Source organism: Staurois parvus, unplaced genomic scaffold (genome assembly GCF_062004578.1).
Source record: "Staurois parvus isolate SC_StPar_1 unplaced genomic scaffold, SC_StPar_1.0 ptg000336l, whole genome shotgun sequence".
Lineage (NCBI taxonomy): Eukaryota > Metazoa > Chordata > Amphibia > Anura > Ranidae > Staurois > Staurois parvus.
Window position 1 is genome coordinate 2175212 of NW_028318132.1, and position 26209 is coordinate 2201420.

The 26209-nt window shown below is 41.3% G+C and overlaps 1 protein-coding gene across 1 annotated transcript in view; it reads right to left on the minus strand.

The window, feature by feature from the left end:
- LOC149457074 (sodium-dependent serotonin transporter-like) overlaps positions 1–25807 on the minus strand; it is a 68291-nt gene extending 42484 nt beyond the window's left edge. Inside the window, exon 1 of the mRNA XM_089684110.1 lies at positions 25539–25807. Coding sequence (XP_089540236.1) covers positions 25539–25752 — 214 coding nt within the window. The 5' untranslated portion in view covers positions 25753–25807. The remainder of the gene's footprint in view (positions 1–25538) is intronic.
- Between the last annotated feature and the right edge of the window lie 402 nt (positions 25808–26209).

A 26209-nucleotide genomic window follows, 5' to 3' on the forward strand; every position in this document is an offset into this window, starting at 1 on the left:
CTTAAAGAGTTTACTTCTGGGATTATTTAACGTGTGCCTAAGGCTCACTGGGAAAAAAAATTGATTCTTTCAAAGTGGGTTGCATACAAACTTATATAAAAATGTGCAGTCCTGTGCTTTTTAATTATTGTGATTAATGAAAATGGGTCATGCTAGATCTATGCCTTCAATAATAATACTATCTAAAGGATGTATGTTTATTATATCTAAAATGATAGAATTATTCAATCAAAATACATTATATTATTATAGGAATCATTTTGTATAGGTATTGTAGCTATTATCTAAAATGCTTGGGGCTTTCCATAAATGTTTTTGCTGAAAATATAGAACATAATTTAGACTCACATCATACTGCTTCTATCATTCTCTTTACTACCAAAATAGGGCACAATGCTATTGTGAATTGTTAGATCCCCATCTCCAACCTTCCATAAGACACCTGTTGGCCACTGTCTAATGCAGTAGGTTTAGAGATGGTGACACCAAGATATAATATTTACAAAGTGTACTGGCTTTCTCTTCTTGACTGACAATATGAGAACACTTGTTGATAAATCCAGCATAACAAATATAGAATAAAAGATTGTGCAGCAGCTGCCAAAAGATCAAAAACCCTATGCAGCTATCTTGCTTGTTTCATGGGCTCTGGGTTCACAGCTGTCAAACCCTGATTGCAGAGTCCACATTCAGGATCTGTGTAAAGGGGAAGAGAATCCCGTGACTGATCAAACTCTCTCCCATTCACAGATTGTACAGGAAGTTCAAAGTATGTGTACAAGTTATTGTTCATCTAATTGTTCAGATGATTTAGGCAGTCATACATGTTCCAGCGTGCCACCCAGTATACACATGTAATATAAAAGGTTTCCATTTTAACAATTTTTTTTCAACATGCTTGTCCTCCTCCATGCATGTTTCAAGATGACCTCTACACATTAAAGTCTAGATGTCCAAAATGAGGCCTATGGTAGAGGGGGTTAAGGAGCTCTATGTGGATTAATTGTAAGTTACCCATTGTGCAGAGAAGATGACCAGTAACCAAACAAATATATCAATGGGTCCTTAGGTGATGTCATATATAGAATCGCATGAGGAAACTTAATTATCGTTTTCCAGTATTGCAAGACATGAAGGCAACGCAATAGGGCATGTGTTCAATTGGCACCCTCCAATTTACTTTTGGAGCAACATTTAAGGTACAAATCAGATGCCACAATTTTATTTAAAAATTCAAATGTGTAAAATGCTCTATCTACTCAGCTACACTGAATTCCCTTGTAGGTCTCATTCACAGTGCTGTTTCATAAATCATCTGCTTGAAAGTTGCATTGCCATTTAGGTAGATTATTTTTTTCTAAAGCGATTAGGAATTTTGTGTTAACATGTGAGTACAGGAATGTAATAGAGTATTTGCATTTGCTACTAAAAGTATCGAGGATGTGGGTGTGGGTCTTATGTAAGTAAGAGGGATAGCTTATTTCACTCTTTCAATAATGTCAGTTCAGTATAATATGTAAATTGGGTTGAGGCTATATTAAATCATGTACATAACTCGTAAAGGAGACAGGGTTATGAGTGGTCAAGTCATATAGTTGTCGTATTGTGGGAATGCTCATATCTCTACATACAGAGTAAGTCACATGTTGATGACCCTATTGGAATATGGGGATTTTCTTTAATGGGAACAACTGCAGAGATATAGGGATGCAAATTAAATGTCTATCTTATGTCTCTCCAGGCAACAATTGTGTCTCTAAACAAAGAGAAGGAGTTTGGATATCCTAGTATAGAGGGAGGCTTTCAGTGACCATGGTTCTGCTACTCCTTCAACAAGAGTCACATTAAAATAGTGTGATACCTTATCTAGCCAATCAAATGCATGTCTTAAGAGGCAGGCTAGGTTGCATGTTCTGATGATAGGGATACTGAAGTCTTCCTCCACTTTTAGGTGCCCTCAGTTTATAAAACAAGATGCAGGGCATTTTTGCCTTCCAAAGAATCTTGCCGATAGGAGCTTATAGTACTTTTGTGTCTTTTTGCTTCAGTTGCAAAGGAAGTGTTTCACACGGGTACAGTAGCCTTGCAAAGATAACCATTTTTAACAAATGTGCTTTGCCAAATAATGAGGAATGGAACCCCAACTGTCTAATTCTTTGCATATTTTAGGAGTTTATAGTTTAGCTGATATAGTGTCAAGGGGATATTTCCCACATATAATCCCTACTAAGTTACGTGGGTCTTTGCCAGACCTATAACAACTAACTTCTTTCTATTTGTAACCTTTGGTTTTTCTAGCCAGGTGCAAACCACATATAAAAACTATATATACAGTAGTTACAGATACAGCAGTAAACCATAGTTTTTTTTTAACTCATTAAATCATAAAAAAGCATTTGGAAACTGGAAGGAACAGGTCTGTCAGATCCAAAGGCACCACATAATCACTAGAGAAATTTCTAACAATCAGCAACTTGCATGATAGGTGCCTCACAGGACAACAGCTTCAAGAACAGATTAACAGTTGTTGAAATAATCAAGTGTCATTTTCAGCTGTGAAGAGAAGACTCTTAGCTGCAGGGTGAGTGGCTATTAGATAGTCGCTGTTAAAATTATATGATAAGATAAGAAAAGAGGCTTGTCTGGGCCAGAAATTACCAGTGGTGGACTACTGAAGACTGGAAGTCTTATGGAATGACAAATCAAAAATTAAAATCTTTTATTCAAACTTATCACGTGGTATTCCATGTTTATCATGTAGGGTTTAGTGAATTAAGCAAAAGGTTTGTTCCTCAGTGTGTGAACACAGCTCTCAAACATGGAGAAGGAAGCAGACTTGAAATCTTTTGCTGGATTCAGAGTTGGCAACATGCACAAAGTGACTAGCACCTTGAACCAAATTACCTACTACAGCAAAATGCAACACCCTCTAATCTATGCCTATTTGGTCAGGGGTGTGTCAATAATGAGGTCTGATGAGCCCCTAACTTAATAATGATTCTTACAAAACACAGTGCCACCCTCATTTCTCCCAAATTTGGAAGTCAATGACAAAACAATCAGATTTAAGTCTTGTGTCTGTAGGCCCAACAAAGAGCTGAAACATTTCAGATAACTCTACCCCACCTAGAACAACCAACTTTAGCATGTCATGTTGAATAAACAGTACATAGCCAGGGTGAGCAAAGCATCAAAAGACTTCTAATTAAGCCCCGTCATAACACTGCCATGTTATGAAACCTCTTAGCAGAGCCCTCAACAGTCTCTAATGTATCGTGGTCATAAGTAGGTGTTGTACACCTCCATCAAGCCAAAGACTGCAAACAGTTATCAGAAAATAGCCATTAGGACTGTTGAGAATTGATTTTAAGCAAATACACATCTTGGTCTGGTGTTTATTAGATTAACAGAATCAAAATCTATTCATATTCCATAAAGCTTGATATGATAAAAATACATTTATAACAAGTATCAACCCAAATGTATGAAATATAAAAAACTGTCAAGTAGGGACCAAACATGCCTATGTTATAATGTCCATAAGACAGATGAGACACATTACGTTTTCTGGGGAAAATAAGATCAATATCATGTTTGATGTGTATGAAATCCTAATTTAATTCCATTCAATATTCTGTCAGATGTCAGAGTGTCAAACATAGTTATATGGAAATATAGATATAGTTAAAAAAAACTAGCATTGAGGGTACGTTTACTGAAATATAATAAAACAGTTCATCGCTCCTGATTGGGTGGAGGTTGGCAGAGAGACACCTTCTGGAGGATTTGGTTACAATTGGATGCTGTAGCTCTTTTATACCAATGAAATTATAAAGAACTGTCAAGGGTCATTCATGAGAGTTGATGACCTTAATACATCAGATTAGACTGGCTCTACTGTAACCCAAGGTTAGGAGAACTTTACTTTTTAAGTATTTTTACTATTTATTTTACTGTTATTGTATATTTTGAAATAGCTATAATGTCTTTCACTGTTTTTTTTTAATTTAAAATAATGTTTTCAAATTGTCAACCTAATTCTCTAAATTCTTTAATCAAAAATGAAAGAATCTTTTCTCTTTGAAGCAAGCTAATATATTTTAAACTTTGTTACCTTCCTGTTTGGTGTGGCAATGAGGCTGAGACCACAATCATCTCATTCCGGTGACAGCAGTGGGATTGGAGAATGCCTGTCAAGGAGTTCATCCTATAGCAAGATAATGGCTCAAAACATACCTTTAGGCTATGTCAGAATTTCCTTAGAAAAGGGGTGTCAAACTGGCGGCCCTCCAGCTGTTGCAAAACTACAAGTCCCATCATGCCTCTGCCTTTGGGAATCATGCTTGTAGCTGTCAATCTTGCAATGCCTTGTGGGATTTGTGGTTTGGCAACAGCTGGAGGGCCACCAGTTTGACACCCGTGCCTTAGAACATAAGGACAAGACTATAGGCTGCATATCATGGAATTACCATCACAGTCACCAGATGGGCATACCCTGTGAATGGCAGTGTCTACTTGCATGGGTATGCATAAGGGTTCCGTGCATCCCCGTACAGGCAGCCCTATTGATGTCAATTGGGATGCAGTGGCTGCACAAATACAGACGCTGTTCCCAGTCTGACATTGGGTGCAGAGCCCTGAATGCACACTATGTGTTTTTGGAGACACGAATCAGCATGCACCTGCACCCACACTGATGTCAGATTAGGAGCAGCATCTGTGTCCGTGCAGCATCTGTGTCCCAATTCCCATGAATGGGACTGCTTACACGGGGATGCATGGAACACTGCTGCATTTCCATGCAGGCAAACATGGCCCTCCATGGGTGTACACTTTAGTATGCCCCGTGTGAACGAGGTCTTAAGCTGGCTTGGGATGCACTGGACTAAAAGGAGAAAGCAAAGCAACATGCAAATGCAATACATTTGAGGAAACCCCTGCAAAAGAAATGGGTAGCCATGTGTTTATGTGGTTACAACTCTCTGGAGCTGTGTGAAGACCTATATTATTGAATAGATTCAAAGAGGCCGTACGGATACAGCTGGCTGTACTAATTTGACAGGCATACAGCTGCAGATGTGCAGCACTTAACACAGAAAGTGTGCATTCAGAGCTGCTCACCCACCCCTGCATGCCGTTCAAATTAGGATGTGCTGCAGTAATATAGGCTGCTTGCACATGGCTCCAGTGCGGCTCCAGCTGCATAAACAAATGTCTCATTCAGGTTATACAGTCCTCAGATCCTGTGTAAATGATGTCTATATCTGCGAAAAGTCGCTATTTAGACGAGTCTAAAAACTAAATTAAATCATTTCATTTTTATCTCCAATTGTTTAATTGTTCTATGCTTTATTGTAAGGAGGGGACATGTCCAACTGTTATTGGCAGCAGTAAAATTATGCATGAGACAGAGACAGCCAGGAACAGTTCAAGTACTGTACTTGTATTCCTCAATGCAGCAAACAAACACAGTTTTCAATGCAGCAGGGTGGGTACCTATTTGTACCTTTTTAGAGTTATGTCAGCACTTAGCCTTTTCACCTAGCAGCACGCTCGCATATTACAGAGAGCAAGAGAAAGCCATGAGCACAGTGTTGCATTATTTTAAGGATACAGAGTGTGTAGTGCAAACAAGCCCCAAAGGAACTGTGCACACTGTGTACTCGCTCATTGCACACATTGTTCACAGTGGTGATGCTATAATTTGGGTACAGCCATGCCTGGCACTTACAGCCAGGGCTGTGGATAAGGGGGTACCATCAGTCCTCCTGTAGGGGGCCCAGGCCAGCAGGTGGGCCCAGGCAGCTGGGTGAATCAGATGTAGGCAGGAAGGGTGATCGGAACAGCAGAGGGGCGATTACTGGAACCGATCCCCTGTATGGCTCACTCTGCAGCAGCTGAAAGCTGGCTTTTTCTCTTCTCCCTCCCGTCAGCTTTCAGCTGCTGCAGAGAGACATACAGGGGATCAGTTCCAGTAATTGCCTCACATCACCCTCCTTGTGCACCATATGTTTACCCCAGCTGCCTTGGCCCCCCTGTGCCCCCGGCCCCGCAGTGCTGCCGGATACCTTTCCTTCCACTGGCAGCTGCAGGCAATAGGACAATATGATCCTTCAGGATGCAGAGTGGGGGAAGGTTCCAGTAAATATGTCACATTTACCAGCCCCTTCCTTTCATGAATTAACACAATGAGCAATCAGTACCGATCACTAACTGTGTTCATTCATAACTGAAGCATAGTAAACTGTGGGGTGTTTTGGGGGGGCCCTGTCAGGTTGGCCGTATGGGGCCCTGTGGTTTCTAACAGCATCCCTGCTTACAGCTGTAGCTCAAAGGAGATCCATTCTGGGTATCCCTACAATGCACCTTTCTCTGAAGCAGGGGTTGCTAGCACCTCCCAACCAGCCACCAGCTACCAAGCCTGCCAGCTATATTTTGGCTCTGCCTTCTGTTAAGGGCTTTGGGTAGGTTTAAACGCTGGATGCATTTTTTGGCTCAAGCACCGCCCACAGCTGTATGTACTCCTGCTGGCAGTAACCAGAGTCCTGCCATAATGCCACAAGAGGTGAACAGAGCAGATGGGTGGCAGTAGTGTGAGCATTGGTGATAGAAAGGTACAGAGGTGAGCATTGGTGAAAGAGAGTAATACAAGGGGTACAGGGGGTGAAGAAGTAAGAGGGATACAGGGGAGGGTGCGCATGATGAACTGCACATTGCAGTTTAATCATTATTTTAGCACAAAGCTAAATTCTTCTGGGATTTTTATTGTATTGTTGTTGGCTTATTACAGATGAATTGTTTGCACTATGGCAGAACTGCACAAGTGCACATTAAGCAAAACGGTCACTTGTTTACCTTGCACTTTTGAATATTTGCATTTAACATATTTTAGTATCAATGAATTACATTTTTCGTTTATTTATCATTATCACTAATACTTTTTTAAGAATTAGTACAGTTATATAAAGAAAATGATTCATTTATTTATAGGTTTCATCCATTGTAGTACTCTACTTTGTGTAAATATGTTCAGTACATAACCTATTCCATACCAACCATGCCATACATATGCCTATTCCACACTGCCTCATTCTATGTTATGCAAGTTGTTTCAGGTTCTATTTCACCATACCACTTTAAGCCATTCCCAATATTCAGTGCAATGCACACCACGGCCACTTTTGTGCTTCAGCGTGACTGCGTTTTTTTTTTGTTTCAGGGAGGGGGCTCAACTTATGATCTTGCACATAGGCCCATGGCCTGAGTATCAGTCAGTTCAAATACATAAAGACCTGTGGACAGCTGAAATGAATAATGAGGTCTGGTTATCAGATAAGATGGGTAAGATGTGGATCTAGCAATGGAGGCTATATCACACCAAAAGCACTCTAAAGCCTCTGGGCTCCAGGACCCATAAATAATTAAAATGCTCCACATCAGTCATCAACCTTGGAGCCCTTCACCATTTTCATATTAGAAACATAGGTGACATATATAGATCTTTCACAATTTTGCCCATCAGGGCCATACAATATGTATCAAAAAACAGTAATAATCAAATGTTTAAAACCCTATAAACTTAAAGAGGAGTTTCTGCCATTGTGAAAAGTATTAAAGATCAGCAGCTACAAATACTGTAACTGCTGACTTTTAATATACAGACACTTGCCAGTCGAGTAATCCAGTGCTGTCATCCCCAGGTCACTTCTTTACCGGTCTTCAGGTCTCCAGTGCCACCATTTTGCTTGTAGGGATGCGCCTGTGACTTCCTGGTATTTCACAGCAGACTTCCCACTGTGCATGTGCATGAGACTCTGCCCTTTCTGAATGGACCCGCACCTTACAACAAATTTGTGCCAGTAAAGAGTAGAGAGTTTCAGTCAGATTAAAGAAGTCCAGCCTTCATGACACCAATACTCCTCAAAGTATAAACGTTCTATACACTTATTGGATAACAGAGCCCTTTCAAACATATGTGTTGCATCATTTCTACATTTGTTAACACATGGTTCTATTAGCAACACTGTAATGACATGGCACTCCAACTCTGTATACAGTAGTGGGCATTTGAAGGGCTTGTCATGTGCCACAGTGCATCCGAAAAAAAAGGTGCGTGTACATGAAATGGTTCATTGAGTTGTACTAGTGGCTCATTTAACACATTTTGCAACTCAGTGCTGCTGATTTCTTCTTTCCATCGATATCCTTGTCTTTTTTAGCCACTTTCTGTCTACATGCACTTACTCCAACAAAATCTGCACCACACTTTTCTGGACTGGCTTTGTTATAGTAACATTGGTGGACCATGCTTGTATAATATGTGTTGACACAGCTTCTTGTAGTCACCACCAGTTGTGTTTGTGACAGGACAACAACTGTTAGACAGTTGTCACCCCATTACAGGAAGTGCCTGCCAAGAAATTTTTGGTAACTAGTTTATGTGGTGAAAATCTATGTGATCAAAGTATTGGAGGAGGCATATTGTTTGATGGAAGTAGATATGATCCCCCAGGGCCATCTTGCTGAGCAGGCTTGGAGCTCAGGCCGGATCTGTCATTGGTACTGGGAGCCGTCAGACTGCTCAAGGGCTGAGCGCAGTGAAAGCAAAGGAAGGAGTGTGTGCTGTGCTCTCTGCCTCCCCCTAGAGTGCAGTACCCAGCTGTGTGAGTGAACAACGAAGTACTGCAACTTTTTATAGGGGGGGTGTGTGTGTGTACATGTGTATGTGTGTGTGTGTATGCATGTACATGTGTCTGTGTGTATGTACATGTGTGTATCTGCACATGTGTCTGCTTGTATGTACAGGTATGTGTGTACATGTGTCTGTGTGTGTGCATGTACATGTGTGTGTGTGTGTTTATGTGTGTACATGTGTCTGTGTATGTATGTACATGTGTCTGTGTGTATGTACATTTTTTTTAAGAACTGGGTTACTTTAAGCTCAGGTAGAAATGACAGTTTGGTCTGTCTAGGCTCTACTTGGACAATTTTTCTTTATGAAATGTACTATCAGCTGTAAGTGTGCACAGTAGTGCACTTGTTATTGGTGCACTGGTTTGTTTCTTTTATACTTGCAAAAGTTCAATTAGATGAGTCGCATTAGCGTATTAAATACAGTAGGTTAGCCTCTGCAGTGCAATATTTTAGAAAGGAAAGGTGTTAAAGGAGACACTTTTACCATTTCAGTACCAGACACTTTTACCACCTTCCTGTCCAGACCAAATTTCAGCTTTCAGTGCTCCCAATTTGAATGACAATTACTCAGGTATGCAACACTGTACTCAAACAAATGTTTTATCATTTTTTGAGACAGATAGAGCTGTCTATTGATGAAAAAACACCCACGTTTTTCAATTTTGCAAATAATTCTTCTTAAATTTTGGTCAAATTGTATTCTACTACATTTCTTTGGTAAAAAATAACCCAAAACATTGTATATTATTTAGTCTGTCTAAAAATTATAGAATCTGTAAACTATGATATACTATACTATTTGGAAACTCTGGCACTGCCTGAGGGCCCGGGGTCAGTAGGGGGCCCCATGAGATGCCCCTGGTACCTTTTTCATAGGCTTTTGTGAGTTTGGGAAAGGACACAGGGGCCCCATGATCCCCTATTGCCCAGGAGCCCCATGAGTTGTCAGTCCGCCCCTGCACTGGGGATTTGTGTGGCAGCAATCAGGAACACTACTGCTGGCTTACACTGGTGTGGTAACACTGTACTGGTGTGCCAGTGATTAGGGACACTGTAACTGGTGTGGTGGTGAACAAGGACAATATGACTGATATGGTGATGGTCAGGGACCCTGTAACTGGTAGTGATTAGGGACAATGTGACTGGTGTGATGGTGATTAGGAACAACATGACTGGTGTGGTAGTGATCAGGGACAATATGACAGGTGTGGCAGTGATCAAGGACACTGCAACTGATGTTGTGGTGATCAGGGACAATATGACTGGTGTGGCAGTGATTAAGAGCACTGCAACCGGTATGATGGTGAATATGGACAATATGACTGAACTGGCAGTGATCAGGAACCCTGTAAAAGGTGTGGTAGTGATTAGGGACAATGTGACTGGTGTTCTGGTGATTAGGGAGAATATTACTGTTGTGATGGTGATTAGGGACAATATGCTGGTGTGGTGGTGATCAGGGACACTGATTAGTGTAGTGGTGATCATTGATACTGTGATTGGTGTGATGATGACCAGGGACAATATGACTGTTGTAGTGGTGATCAGGGGCAATATGACTATTGTAGTGGTGATCAGTGACAATATGACTGGTGTGGCGGTGATCAGGGACACTGATTAGTGTAGCGGTGATCGCTGATACTGTAATTGGTGTGATGTTGACCAGGGACAATATGACTGTTGTAGTGGTGATCGGAGCAATATGACTGTTGTAGTGGTGATCAGGGACAATATGACTGGTGTGGCAGTGATCAGGGACACTGTGATTAGTATAGTGGTGATCGCTGATACTGTAATTGGTGTGATGATGACCAGGGACAATATGACTGTTGTAGTGGTGATCGGGGCAATATGACTGGTGTGGTAGTGATCAGGGACACTGTGAGTGGTCTGGTAGTGATTAGGGACACTGTGAGTGGGTGACAGTGCTTGGGAACACTGACTGGTGTGGCGGTGATTAGAGACACTGACTGACAGCACTGGTCTAGTGACATTTTACTGCTGTGGCAGTGATCAGAGATAATGGCTGGTTGCACTGACATACAATGATATCAGAGCAGCCAGCCATTGTACATGATCACCGCCACAGCAGTACGATGTCAGTATAGGGACACTGCACTTGCTCTTGTGACAGTGTGCAAAAAAAAAATAAATATATTTTTAAAACCTTTTTTTTACATCCTGTCACCAGAGTAGTGCAGTGTTACCATAGTTGACACTGCACTACTCTAGGGAGGTAATCAGAATTTTCTTTTTTTATTTGCACTATCATTGCTTTTACAGCCATGATGGATTTTTTTTAAATTATGTCTTCCCTTTTAAATGTTTCTCAAGAGAAGGTGTCTTTCTAGCTGTTTGCAAACTTTTTTGACCAATATCAGAATGTGTCTGTCCTCATTAACATACAATGCAAGAAGCGTAGCCTGTAACCCTTTGTTGAGACAGATAGTGTTCAAATCTAGTTACAATTAATAGTAATGCAAGAAGCCTAGCCTTTAAACAAGCGTGAAGGGCTGTCTGTGTGCAGTGCTGGGGAGGACGAGGAGAAGGGTGTTTTTTTTTTTAAATTTAAATATTTATTAAATTTTTCATGTTAATACAAAAACCCAAAAAGGGAAGTAATTCTCATACAAATAGACATTTATAACATTTCTGCCTTTCCCTTACTAAAAACTCTTTTCTTTCCCATCCCACTACCCTTCCTTCCCACCCCTCTTCCCCCCTCCTCCCCCTCTGCAGACTCTAACCCATTCTATTCTCTTGAGGCTTTTTAATTTTTTGTTGTTCATGTTTTCCTATATTTCTCTTTCAATCCTGCTCTTTCCCACTTTTCCCATCTCCTGAGATAAACTCTCATCCTATCTTCCTGCGTATGATATGATCTTTCCATTCTACCTATCTGGTTTACTCTGTTAATCCAGTCCATCTCCTTCGGTACCTCGACTTTCCGCCAAAACTTGGGTATCAATCCTTTCGCCGCATTCAAGAAGTACCAAATACCTGAATCTTTATATTTATTTACAGATGTCTCCACATTGTGTAGGAGACACGTCATTGGGTCTAATCCTATGTCAATTTCAGTTATTTCTTCAATCAACTTGACTATTGTCTTCCAAAAAGCCTGGATTTTTGGACATTCCCACCATATGTGAAACACCGTGCCTATTTCTCCACATCCTCTCCAACACATATTTGAACTTTCCCCATTCATCTTGTGTTCTACACTCGGTGTGATGTGCCATCGTGTCACACACTTATAATTAACCTCAACCTCTCTCATACTAATATTCTCGTGTATCAATCTAAACATCTTTCTCTGTCTATCTTCATCAAACCCAACTCCCATATCTCTTTCCCATTTTGTCATAAAGATTAACTTTGTGTTTGTGTCTAATTCTGTGAGTATTCTATACACTTTTGAAATACCGTGCTTCCCATCCCTTCGTGTCTCTAACAACCTTTCAAACATATTCCACTCCTGTTTTATTCTCAAAGGTTTCGGTAGTTTTCCAATAAAACTTTTCAATTGATGGTATTTCCACTCATCCATTCTAATAAAAATGTCTCCCTTCTTCTCTATTAACTCTTTAAGTGATCTCAATTCCCCCTCCACCAATACATCTCTCAGTTGGGTGTCCTCCTTTCTAAACCATCTCCCCGATATCTTGTTCTTTCCCGGAGGAAAGTACTCAGTGTTTGTGAGAGGCATTAATATTGAATTAAATTCCCATTTCATATTTTTATGTAAATTGTCCCATACCCTAAAAACATTTAAAGTGTAAATACTTGTGCTTTCTTTAGTTCCCCTGAACTGTGGTGGGACCCATATCATCTGACTCAATCTAATGCCACTAAGATCATTTTCAATTGTTACCCAACTTTTCCCCTTATGGTTAAATGTCCAGTCATATATTCTTGCCAAAACCACTGCTTTATAGTATCTCTTGACATCTGGTAAACCCAATTCCCCTTTCTCTTTAGTCCTACTCAATGTTTCATATGCTATTCTAGGTTTTTTATTCTTCCATATGTATCTTGTTAACATTTTTTTCATTATCTTAAAGAAGGCTTCTGGAATTTTAATTGGTACCATTTGAAATCTATACAGTATTTTAGGCATAATTACCATTTTGACTAAGTTTATACGTCCTATCCAGGATGGATTTCCTCCTTCTAGTCTTTTTAAATCTTCCCTGATCTCATTTATCAAAGAGATATAGTTTAATCTATACAAATGCTTAGATGAGGCAGTGAGTTTTATTCCTAGGTATTTTATCTCTTTTTCTCTCCATATAAAGGGGAATTCTTTTTGTAATTTTTCTTTTTCATTCTTTGATATATTAATATTCAGGATCTCTGTTTTCGTTGGATTAATTTTTAAATTTGATAGTTCACCGTACTCCTTCAGAATCTTCATTATATTTGGGAGAGTTATTCGGGGATTCCCCACGTAGAACAATAAGTCGTCCGCAAAGGCCGCTACTCTATGTTCTAAGGATTCTATCTGAATTCCCTTTACCGATCCACTATTTTTTATTATTGACAACAGGGGTTCGAGTGACAATACATATAGCAGAGGGGACAGAGGACAGCCCTGTCTTGTACCATTTGACATTCCAATGGGTTCTGATCTCTCCCCATTTACCGTGATGATTGCAGTAGGCTCCCTATATAGTTTACTTATCCACTCTCGCATTCTATCTCCTATCCCCAACACTTTTAAGTTGTCCATCATAAAGCCCCAGTCCACTCTATCAAATGCCTTCTCCGCATCAATTGACAAGAGCACCACCGGGGCTTTCCCTCTTCTACTCTTCTGAATAAGCATCAGGGTTCTCAAGCCGTTATCTCTACCTTCTCTCCCCGGTACAAAGCCCACCTGATCTCCATGGATCCATTCAGGCATCAGATCTCTCAACCTGTTTGCTAACACCTTTGCATACAGTTTAGTGTCTGTGTTCAATAGTGAGATAGGTCTATAGCTGGAGCACTGAGATGGGTCCTTTCCCTCCTTGTGAATAAGTACTACATGTGCCTGTAGGGATTCTCTCCTTACTTCCATCCCACCTCCCAAAGCATTAATATATTTCTCCAGCTTGGGTAACAATACTTCACTAAATTGTTTATAGTACTTAACTGTATAGCCACCCGGACCTGGACTTTTTCCCCCTCCTGTACTTCTTAATGCTATTTTAATTTCTTCCTGGGAGATTTCTACGTCTAAGGAGTTCAACTGTGCTTCACTTAGTTTTGGTAATCCCGCATTTTTTAAGTATGTCATCTTTTTTTCCTTAATTCCCTCTTGGGCTTCTTTTAGAGGGCCTTGGGGGCTAATATTATATAACTTTTTGTAATACTCCGTAAACACTTTAATAATCTCTTTATTTGAGTGGACCAACTCCCCCTTTGAGCTTTTTATCTTTTCTATATAATTCCTATTTTTCTTTTTATTCAAAGCTCTCATTAGATATCTTCCTGGTCTGTCTCCCCATCTATACCTCTCAATTAAAACCCTGTTGTATACTCTTCTCTTCTCCTCATCCATCAACCTCTCTAGCTCCTCTTTTTTATCCAGTAACTTCTGTCTCGTATCTTTTGTTATTTTCTTCTTATGGATCTGCTCCAAGTCCAATATTTCTTTTAAGAGCCCACTGACCCTCTCTCTTCTTTCCTTTTTCTTCCTTGCTCCAGCCGCAATCAAGATTCCTCTTATGAATACCTTATGACTTTCCCAGACTGTAGCTATCGATACTTCCTCTGTTTCGTTCTCCTTAAAGTATACCTTGATCTCCTTCTCGATTTTCTGAACTACATCCTCATCCAGAAGAAGAACCTCATTTAACCTCCACCCTAATCCTCCCGTCCACCTTCTTCCCCATCCCAACTTCATCACGACCGGAGCATGATCCGAGAACGTCCTTGTCTCTATGTCAATTTTTACCAGATGATCTATTAGTTGATGGTCTATTAAGATGTAATCTAATCTCGAGTATATCTCGTGTGCATTAGAGAAGAAGGTATAGTCTCTGTCTTTCATATGCATTATTCTCCAGGTATCCACTAGTTGATATTCATGCATCACTTTTTTCAAAGCTCTCAGAGACCTGCTCCCCTCTTTTTGCACAGAAGAGGTACTATCCTTTTGTGGGTCCATACAAAAGTTTAGGTCTCCAGCTACTATCAAGCGCCCTTTTTTAAAGTCCATTAATTCCTTCAACAAGCCCTTCATATACTTCTCCGAGTTTTTATTGGGGCAGTATATATTGGCTAAAGTACACTCAATCCCCTGAAGTCTACCTTTTAAAAATAAAAACCTCCCCTCCGGGTAGGTTCTTCTATCCTCCAACTCAAATCTCATGTTCTTTGCCAAACCTATTGCAACCCCTTTTGCTCTTTTAATTGGAGAATCTGCATAGTACCATGTTGGATAGTATTTGGATTTCAATTTCACGTTTGCCTCTATCTCAAAATGCGTCTCCTGTAAAAATACCACTGACGTAGCCCTGTGATGTAACTCATTAAACAACCTAAATCTCTTCCCTGGACAGCTCAGCCCGTTCACATTATAGGTTATAAACTGTAATTCTTCCATCTTTCCCAATTAAGTTCATCTCTCTTCCAGATTGCCTCTTCCTCTTTATCCCTTCTGTCCTGCAGAGTATTGACCCAATACCTCCTCCCCTCCCTTCCTCCCACCCAACTCTCGTCCCCTCCCCCCTCCCTCCCCCCCCCCCCACCACCCCTCTCATCCTCCCTTCTTTTTCCCCTACCCGTTTTTAGGCCTATAAACTGCCTACAAATCATTTGTGGATCTATTTCCACCATTGATTTAAAATTTGGGGCGTCAGCTCCGCCTATGTACGGTTCACCTCTCCTCCAACCGCCCCGATTCCCTCTCTCTGTCATCTAGATTCAACAAGAGTCTTTACTCTTTACCTCCCTGCCTTAATCGGAGCCTCCAAGCGGGTCTCAGCATCCGGAGGGGGAAGGCTAGGGGCGAGAGGGAGAAGTAAGAGAAAAAAAAAAAAAATTCATTTTCTACTTAATTCTCCCTCTCCTCCCCCCCCACCCCCGAGGCCTCCCTCAGCCCGACCTGTTGCCAGTCCTCTTTTCTTATAACATTTATGTTTCCTTTATCTTCTTTTTCTTCTTCCCACCCAGCTATCTCCATTCTTTGCAAGTCCAGTCTATCACAGAAATCTCTTAATTCATCCGGAAATCTCAGATACGCTGTGACCCCATTTTTCCAGCCAATTAGAAATGCTGAGGTACCCCATCTATACTGCACATTCTGTTTTCTCATTTGCTCCAACAGGGGTTTCAGGGATCTCCTTCTCCTTAGGGTCTCTACTGTTAAGTCCGCATAGATTTGGATAGTCAAGTCTCCACACTTAATTAATGATCTTCCCTTGGTCTTCTTCCAGATCTCGTCTTTGGCCTCAAAATTTTGGAACTGGACAATTATGTCCCTCGGTCTTTCCTTCTCAGTAGCCCGTTTGAACTTTCCTACCCTAAACACTCCGTCCAAATCGATCCCATCAGATTCCGGTTTATCTCTTATGGAGTTTAGGATTTTTTTAACTAGTTCATATAGTATTTCCCCTTTAGCAGTCTCTGGGATTCCTCGTATTCTAAGATTACTCCTTCTTTCTTTATTTTCTTGAACTTCCATCCTAAAGATCATTTTTTTCTGGTTATTTTCTAATTGGCTTATTCTTTCCCTTAAATTATCTATTTTCTGGGCCTGGATTTTAACTTTCTCCTCCGTTTCTTCCATTCTTAATAGAAGGTGACCTAAATCATTTCGAATAGCTGTCATTTCATGTTTTATCGTTTTTTCCAGATTTTGAAACATTTCTGCCATCTCCTTCTTATTTGGTAATTGTAGTTCACCTTCTGACTCTTTTTTTCCCAAGCCCTCCACTATTTGTTGGCTACCGCTGCTGTTCATGCTCCATGATAATCTAGGGCTATTTCCTGAACTAGTGTCCATTTCCCCCTTTGCACCTTGGGCCCTTTCTGGCGTAGTATTTCCATATGATGTAAATTTCTTTATTGTTCCTGTTTGGGCCCCTTTGGGCCCTGCTCCCTTGGGACCTTTGTTCTTCATATCTCTATATATCTTGATAGCCTTGCAATTTATCCTATATCCTTTACTCTCCTGGGACACCTGGGCCTCCTTTCTTCTTCTCTTCTAACCCCTAGGAATCCTCCCCTCTTTGACCCCTTGGACGCCTGTATCACTCAGGGGTTCACCATGCAATAAGCCCCCAACAGTTTTCACTCACCCTTCCCTTCTCAGGACGGTGGTTCCAGGCTTATGTGGAGGGCCTTCACTGCTGCTCAATCCTGGGGGGGATTCCTCGGGGTATCCGATACTTTATTTCTTTCTTTCCACCTCCTTTCTCTCTCCTTGGGAATGGTCTTGGGGAAGAAGAGTAGATGTCCTGATATTTATGGGTCTCCCTGACCCAGGATCAAACAGCCAGCCAGGGGGATACAGGCAACTATAAGCCGGCAGCACTTTATTTAATTAGAGCACCAACCAGCCTCCTCTTTCCCACCGAGGTCCTCCTCAGCTGGTCCCTTTCTCCTGCTTCACTCCTCCACTGGCCGCACGGCTTTCCAGTCCTGTAGCACAGGGGGAGCCGACATGTCACTGCCGCTCTGACAGGGAGCCGGCCGGCGTCTCTGCCTCCCAGTGATGCCTTGCGGCGAGCAGCGTGCTCACACCGCCCTGCTTCGTCTCCCCGGCAACCCGACAGCTGCACTGGAGTCTCCGCAGCGAGATCACCTTCCCGAGGTCCGTGCCCGCTCTCCTCTCCCCCCCCCCGCGCCAGTCTCTCCCCGCTTGGAGCCCTCCTCAAGCAGGTAGGGCTTCACTCCATGAGGGTCTCGGAAGGTTAGTTTTGGAGGTTATCGGAGAGCACTCACATCGTGCTCTCCGACGCCGCCATGTTTAGGCTCCACCCCTCAGAAGATGATCAGCCAGGAGAAGGGTGTTAATACTACTTCACCATAAGTTCCAGTCCAGTCCTTGACCAGAGAAGAGGGATCTTCATGAGATTTATATACATTGCGTATTTCAAATACGGTTCTGGTTAGTGCGCATTTGTATCATATGCACGGGGAGCACCATCACAGGACTGGAATTTGATGTGTTTTCACTACCAACTTTATTTGTCACTGACTGATTGATAATCACCATTATTTACTGCATTACTTATCAGGCATCTTTTATTGACTATCAGCGCTGCATATTATTGTTTACATTCTTTGCGACCCCCCTAAGGATCGCAGTGATCTACAGACCTCCTGGGTCCATACCCCACTTCTTGGACAACTTCGCCGCCTGGCTCCCCTTCTTCCTCTCCTCTGAGCTACCGACCATCATCCTCGGGGACTTCAACATCCCCATCAACGACAACAACCCGGCCACTTCCCAATTCCTCCACCTAACCTCCTCCTTTGCGCTCACACAGCACACGCAATCCTCCACCCACATCGGAGGGAACACCCTGGACCTCGTCTTCTCCCACCTCTGTACCCTCAACCAGTTCTCTAACACCCCCTTCCCTCTCTCTGACCACCACCTCATCACGTTCTCCATCTCCCCTTCCCCCAACTCCCCCCCCCAAAAACGGCAAACCATCACCAGCCGCAATCTCCGCAACCTGAACCAGGCCCCCCTCCACTCAGCCGCCGACCGCCTACACGACAGCATCCTCCCACTGTCATGTCCTGACATAGCCACCACCTTGTACAACGACTCACTGTCAGCTGCCCTAGACTCTCTGGCACCCCTAACCACGCGCATCATCAAACCCAGGCCGCTTCAACCATGGCAGAATGACAGCACTAAACGCCTCAAACGTCGCAGTCGCGCACTGGAGAGACTGTGGCGCAAAACCAGGTCCCCTCACGCATTCTCCCTCTACAAATCTGCCTTCCTCACTTACACCTCCTCCCTCCACGCCGCCAAGCAGGCCTACTTTGTTAACCTAATCAACACCCTCTCCTCCTGCCCTCGCCGACTCTTCTCCACCTTCAACTCTCTGCTCTCTCCCCCCCTCCTCCACTCAGTACCTCACTCACCGCCCACGAGATTGCCACCCATTTCCGTAACAAGATTGACACTATCCGTAAGGACATTGTAAACTCGCAATCTACCTCCCCACCTAGCCTCCCCACCCCTGTCACCCCTTCTTCTCCCCCCTCCTCTGCCCTCACAACCGCACTGCCCTCCACCGCTCCCAAGGCCCCGCCCACCGTAACCCCCTCAGCCCTGTCACTACTGAGGAAATCGTCAAGGTCCTCTCAGAAGCCCGCCTCACTACCTGCCCCCTGGACCCTATCCCCTCTCAACTCCTCCGGTCACCCCCCTCTTCCCTCATCCGTTCCCTCACCCACATCTTCAATCTCTCCCTCTCTACTGGCGCATTCCCCTCCCCCCTAAAGCACGCACATATCACCCCCATACTCAAAAAGCCCTCCCTGGATCCCGCGGACCCCAACAACCTCAGACCCATCTCCCTGCTGCCACTCACCTCCAAGCTCCTTGAGCGCATAGTCTACGATTGCCTAAGCGCCCACCTTATTGACAATAACCTCCTTGACCCATTACAGTCCGGCTTCCGTCCCCTACACTCCACTGAAACTGCCCTCCTCAAAATCACTAACGACCTACTAAACGCCAAAGCCAAGGGCGACTACTCTGTCCTCCTTCTCCTGGACCTCTCTGCGGCCTTCGACACAGTCGACCACCCCCTCCTCCTTAATAAACTACTCTTCCTTGGCATCAGAGATACCACTCTCTCCTGGTTCTCATCCTACCTATCCCGACGCTCCTTCAGTGTCACCTACACTGGTACCACCTCCCCCTCCCTCCCCCTCTCTGTTGGGGTCCCCCAAGGCTTTGTCCTTGGACCCCTTCTCTTCTCCATCTACACCTTCTCCCTGGGCACACTCATACACTCCCATGGCTTCAATTATCACCTCTATGCTGACGACACCCAAATCTACCTCTCCACCCCTCTCCTCACCCCCACTATCTCCACCCGCATCACTCACCTCCTAAACGACATCTCAGACTGGATGTCGCTCCATTTCCTCAAGCTTAACCTCTCCAAAACCGAACTCCTCGTCTTTCCCCCTGCCCACACCATCCCCCCCAGCCTATCCATCACCACCACCAACACCACTATCATTCCCGCCCCGCAAGCCAAAGTCCTTGGCGTCATTCTTGACTCTAACCTCTCCTTCCTCCCTCATGTCAAATCACTTGCAAACACATGCAGGCTCCATCTCCGCAATATTGCCAAGATACGTGCCTTCCTCACCCCAGACACCACCAAACTTCTTGTACACTCCCTCATCATCTCACGCCTTGACTACTGCAACTCTCTTCTCATTGGCCTACCCAAGTGCAGGCTCTCCCCGCTCCCGACCATCCTGAACTCAGCAGCCAGACTCATCCACCTCACCACCCGCTCCACCTCTGCCACCCCCCTCTGCCTCTCCCTCCACTGGCTCCCGATTGCCCAACGCATCAAATTTAAACTTCTAATCCTGACCTACAAAGCCATTCATAACACTGCCCCTGACTACCTCACCAACCTGATCCCCAAGTACCACCCTACCCGTACCCTTCGCTCCTCACAGGATCTCCTTCTATCCTGCTCCCTGGTCTCCTCCTCCCATGCACGACTGCAGGACTTCTCCAGGTCCTCCCCTATCCTCTGGAGCTCACTGCCCCAATCAATCCGACTGTCGCCTTCCCTCCCCACATTCAGGCGCTCCCTCAAAACCCATCTCTTCAGGGAAGCCTACCCCACCCTCACCTAACGGCCATCCTCCCTCATTCCTCCCACCACTTCATCCCCCTCAGCCACTTCATTCCCCTCAGCCACTTCCTATTGTTCCACTACCCCCTCCCTCCTAGATTGTAAGCTTGAAAGAGTAGGGCCCTCTTACCCCTCGTACGCTGTCTGTTTTTGTTTTACTGTGCCATGTATTGTCCCCCCTATTGTACAGCGCTGAGCAAACCCTTTGGCGCTATATAAACTCGATGTAATAATAATAATAATAATAATAATAATAAATAATAATAACTTGCACAAGGCTTTATCTGGTTTCCTTGAATGTGCAGCGGCTTTTGTGTATAGAGCGCTCACTTTTATTGTTATCTTATTGTGTCCTTGTCTTCTACTTCTACCTCTCAACAGCAAGATCTTCCCACATTAGTTCCCCACCATGGTAATACCAAGGCTATCAATTTCCAGCACCTTTCACTCTTGATAATAGAGCCTTCAGCTATCAATTATATTGCTTGAATTTGTAATGGCTACTACTTGAGTGATGGGTTCTTACTACCAGGGGCCCAAGCTTGAAGACTTGGTGATTCAACCCTACAGCATCTGCCAAAAGCTAACAATTTAATTTCACGGGTAGGTTTGACTCATGGCATTTCCTGGTTAACTTTTGTTTAAGGATACAAATTGTTAGGATAGGTTATACATTTTCATAAACATCAGTATGTAATCAATTTGTATGTGGGCATATAGTAAACTGTGCAAAAAAAAATTTGCTTTAATGACTATTAGGCAATTTGTACAGCAATTGAATGGTGAACATACATATAATGAATTTGAAATGGTAATACTGTTAAAATGCAGTGATCCACTGTTGTATTATAATTAGTTCCTGTAAAAGGTATCATGTGACTAAATTAAAACCTGCTGCTTTCAACATCACTGCAATGCAAATGAGGGGTAAATTTATTCCAATTCCTTTCAATACACATGTGGTTCAGATGGAAATGCTAGTGATCATTAATTTTTGCATAAATAGGTTTACATTAATTTCAGATGATGTGTGTATTGGCAGAGCAAGGCAAAGGCAGGATGGGAATTCCATTAACTATGATTCTTTGCTATAAACGTTTGAGTGAGTAAATGGTTTATTTGTTAAAGTTTGTAGTATTAATACATGCAAGCTAAAATGTAAAACATACTGTAAGTTAATAATAATAATAATAATAATATAATGTTATAATATATTAACATTAAAGTGATTGTAAAATCTCCTTTTTTTTGTTAAATATCAAACAGACTTATACTTACCTGCTCTGTGCAATGACATTGCACAAAGTGGCCCCAAATGTACTCTTTTCAGGTCCCCTGCCAACACTCCTGGTTCCTAATCTTCTTGGTTTGCCACCATAGGAAACCGCTTCCTATTATGGCACACCTGTGTACTCAAGTACTGTTGGTGGTGCCAAATATTTTCTTTTAGAACAAGCGTTGAGTAGAAGCCAGATAACAGTCAGATGATGTGTGTAGATTCTAAACAGTTGCTATAGGCAAGATAATATTTTCCATTTAACCTATTTTTTATACATAAGCCCCAAAAGGCTCAATTCACAAATGCATAACACATCTAGTATTTTTGTTATTATTCATTACTTTATTTATTATGAAGACAAAGTATGAATCTTTCACTAAAATATTGCCATATATATATTATTGGGAAACAAGCAAGAAGGGGCAGAAAGTGACACTAGCAAATAGTGGAGAAACAGTAGGAAGGAAGCGTGCTTGCATGGTCTTGAATGGATAGCATTAACCGCAAAGTCTAGATCAATCAGTACCCTGAAGAAATGTAACATAAGCGCAGCCTGACCTCCTATAAACTATAGGTTTATATATCTGGTAAACTGCTCTTTGTATTCCTTGGTAAAGGTGCTGTCCATTGATGGTGGAAATGTGGAGGATCTACTGAAGATTGGATATCCACTTTGGTTCATCTGTAGATTATAAAAGACTGTTTTATAGCTGCTTGTATTTTTATATAATGTCTATTGTGGATGTGTATGCTGTTTTTTAAGCATGCTGCTTAGTATTATAAAGCTCTAGGAAAGTGCAGGTTTATAATTTTTTTATTGTACAATGTTAGCTATTAATCAAAGTAGAATGCTTGGGGTTAAAGAGAAACCATCTGCTCACTATTTCAGTGGATTGAAAATACCAGATAGCATTGATGTATTATTATTTTATATTGTGCATATAGACCACCTATTCTCAACCAGGGTTCTGTGAAACCCAAAGTTTCATCCAAACGTTCCTAGAGGTTCCTTGAGCTGTGGTTGCTTGTCCTTCCATTTTATGGTGCCAACATAGTTCCAGAGCTGATGTCAGTTGGCAAAGCCTGCACCATGACCATAAATCATTTTTTTTATCTGTATATAAAGATGGTATTCTAACCACCACTGTATGGGTTGCATTCTGCCTACTGATCATGTAGGGGCATTTTTCCCATTGGTCCCCAATTAAATGGTTATTTAAGTGTTTCCCAAGACATGAAAATGATTTTAGGGGATTCTCTGGGTAAAAAAGTTGTGAAAGGTTGGTGTAAGCAAAAAAAGTTCACAAATGTACAAATAAACCACAATTTACCTACACAAGGAAAAAATAATCTTGTATAAAACAAAAATATATTGAAAGTGGAACCATGGCCAAAATGTTATTCCTTTCTTATGGCTAGACTGAAGGAGGCTTAAAACTTCTGTAACTTTTGCATTCCTGTTGTTTTCCTTTCTCTATGTCTCTGTCCACATGGAAAAGGCACCTTTCACTTCCTGTCACAGTGACCATTCCACTGAAGGCAGAGACACTGATAAAACCCCGACAAAGGTTCTAACTCTATCTACACTTTCCAAAAATTAAAATAAAAGATAGACTTACGTTAATATAATGTATAACATAACGAAAACTTGTACCAGTACAAGTGCTAGTTTTACTTATATTAAAACACAAAGAGCACTTCAGTGTGAAACTTCATTTGCACTTTAAGACATACATGATGTCTATTTGTAGCATGCTACCATCAATGTTGTCGTACTAACACAAGTATCATAAACTCTAATCATTGCCATCCCTAGAGGTTGCTTTTATCTACATAAGTTAATGCAAATTCTAAAAGAAAGAAAACATTACGATTAAAAGAGCAAAAAAAAAACAGAGAGAGTACCTCTAAGGGATAGTAAATATGTAAAATAAAAAGTAACATCTGTGTAGTTCACTGCAGAATTTTAAATCTAGTATGATAGGTTATTTTTGTGGTTAGTGTTTTTAGATGTGTTTTAATTAGAATTCTAAAGCTGCTTGGCTAAGACAAGTAATAAGTAAAGTAGCACTCATCATCTAAATGCAAAAAAATCTGGCAGATTATACCTAGTATAAATGATACTAATGACTTGAACAAAATATTAAAAGTATTCAGGGAACAGCACTTTTATGCATAAAGTATTTTGAGTCACTGAATGATAACACTAAATAGCAGTCCCATCATGTTTTATTTCATGTCTGGGATCACCATTCTGTTTGAGAACATAAAATATGATAAACTCAAGCTAACTCTAATTCAGCTTTTATGGACTATAGCACACGTGTAACAAAATGTTTGAGATACCCTATAGAACAAAATTGGCCACTAAAACTTTATCATTTAGAACCACATCTAATAAATTAAATAAAAATGCAAGCATGTCATACGTAGATTTTTTTTTAAATGCTGTTAGAATATTACCTTCTCTATGAAGCTAATTTATTAAAATGTAGGTACTAATTATTCCAGGGAATTAATTCCCTAAGAATTGAAAACGAGCAAAAGATTTTATTTTATGACTTATAAAGCAGGAATTCCAAATCATTTATACATCAAGTCAAAAAGAGCACAGTAGTTAAAATCCATAACTAAAAGTAGAATATCCTGTTAATAGTAGCGTTCTCAATAAAAGGAAACTTTATAATAAATGTCCTACTTATTCTAAACCAATTATAAATCAAGCCAAAAAGTGCATAGGAGTTATAATCCATAACTAAAAGTAGAATATCCTGGTAATAGGTGACTGCGTGGGTTTCCTCCAGGTACTCCGGTTTCCTCCCACACTCCAATGACATGCCTGTAAGTTAATTGGATCCTGTCTAAATTGGCCCTAGTATGTGTATAAATGTAAGTTAGGGACTTTAGAGTGTATGTCCCTTGAGGGTTAGGGACTAGTGTGAATGCACAATATATATGTAAAGCGCTGCATAAATTAACGGTGCTAAGTACCTGCAATAAATAAATAAATAATAGTAGGGCTCCCAATAATAGGAAACTTTATAATACATGTTGTACTTAACATTTTCTGAAAAAAGTCCTTGAGAATTTTTTCTTTTTAAAGTTTCATTTGTTTAACATTTTGAAAACACTGCATTGTAATTTAATTTGAAGTACAAACACTTTTACCAAACTATATAGTAGACGTTTTAAAATATAAATTAAAATAATATTTGCGATATATATGAGCAATAATACAGATGATAATATTTTGGGAATTACTTACTTATAATGTATAAAGCTGCTCCATAACCAGTATACTTGTTGCATAATGACAGTTGAATACTTTGCTAGAAATTATTGCATTAATGGCATTTACACCATGAATATGTATCTTTTTCAACCTAACATATATAACTAAGAAATCATAATATGCTCAATACATTAATTAAACTTGAACGTATTTACTAATTGTACTTTGCATGTTTTTCAAAAGGATAACATGCTGCATTATTTAAAATTGATAATTAAATAGTATAGCATGCTGCATTATTTAAAATTGCTAATTAAATACGTTATTTTTTTTTAGCTACAAAACAAATATAGAAAAAAATGTGTATATTTAGAAAAGCATTGGATTCAGCCTCAGGGAGTCTTAAAAATACTCCACATGTTCTATAAAGGCAGAGAATCAATCAAGTGATTGCAAATAATTTTGAAGAAATAGCAAATATATTACCTACCGCCACCATTCTGATAACAGATGTAAGGGAACCTCCACACATTTCCCAGATCCACAGCAAATCCAATGACAGAGAGGAGAAAGTCCATCTTTTTGCTCCATTTGTCACGTGAGTCAGTCTGAGAAAGTGAAAGGGGCAAAGAGGTATTGTTAGGGGTAGTGGCATCCTGTTTGGGGTGCTTGTCTGCAGGAGCTGTAGAGTTCTGTTCTGACATGCTGCCTCTCCTGTAAACCAGGCAGAATTTCAGCTGAGCAAGTGTAAGTCAGGGAGAATTTCTTAAGGCTGATGACAGGAGGGAAAGAGACACAGTAGGTGGGTTTACTAGAAGAGGGATTCTCCACCTCCACAGTGCCACATGCATAGGTATAATTGGAGTTAATTCATGCTACGTGGAGAATATGCCATAGATCTGCTGTGTTCTAGTTTACACATCACATTCAACTGAATTGTAAGAGGCGTAGCAGCAATTCTTAGTGTAGATGATAGTTTTTGAACACTGTGGCTACTATGCAGTAAAGTGAAAAGTTTGTTAGTTTGGTATTTCAATTACATTTACATTTTTTATTTCTTTTTTTAACATTTAAATGTTATACTGTCCTAGTGTATATGTGTAACAGGTTCATCACTCAATTACACAACTTATTCGTACCTTCTATTTTGTCTCCTTAGGT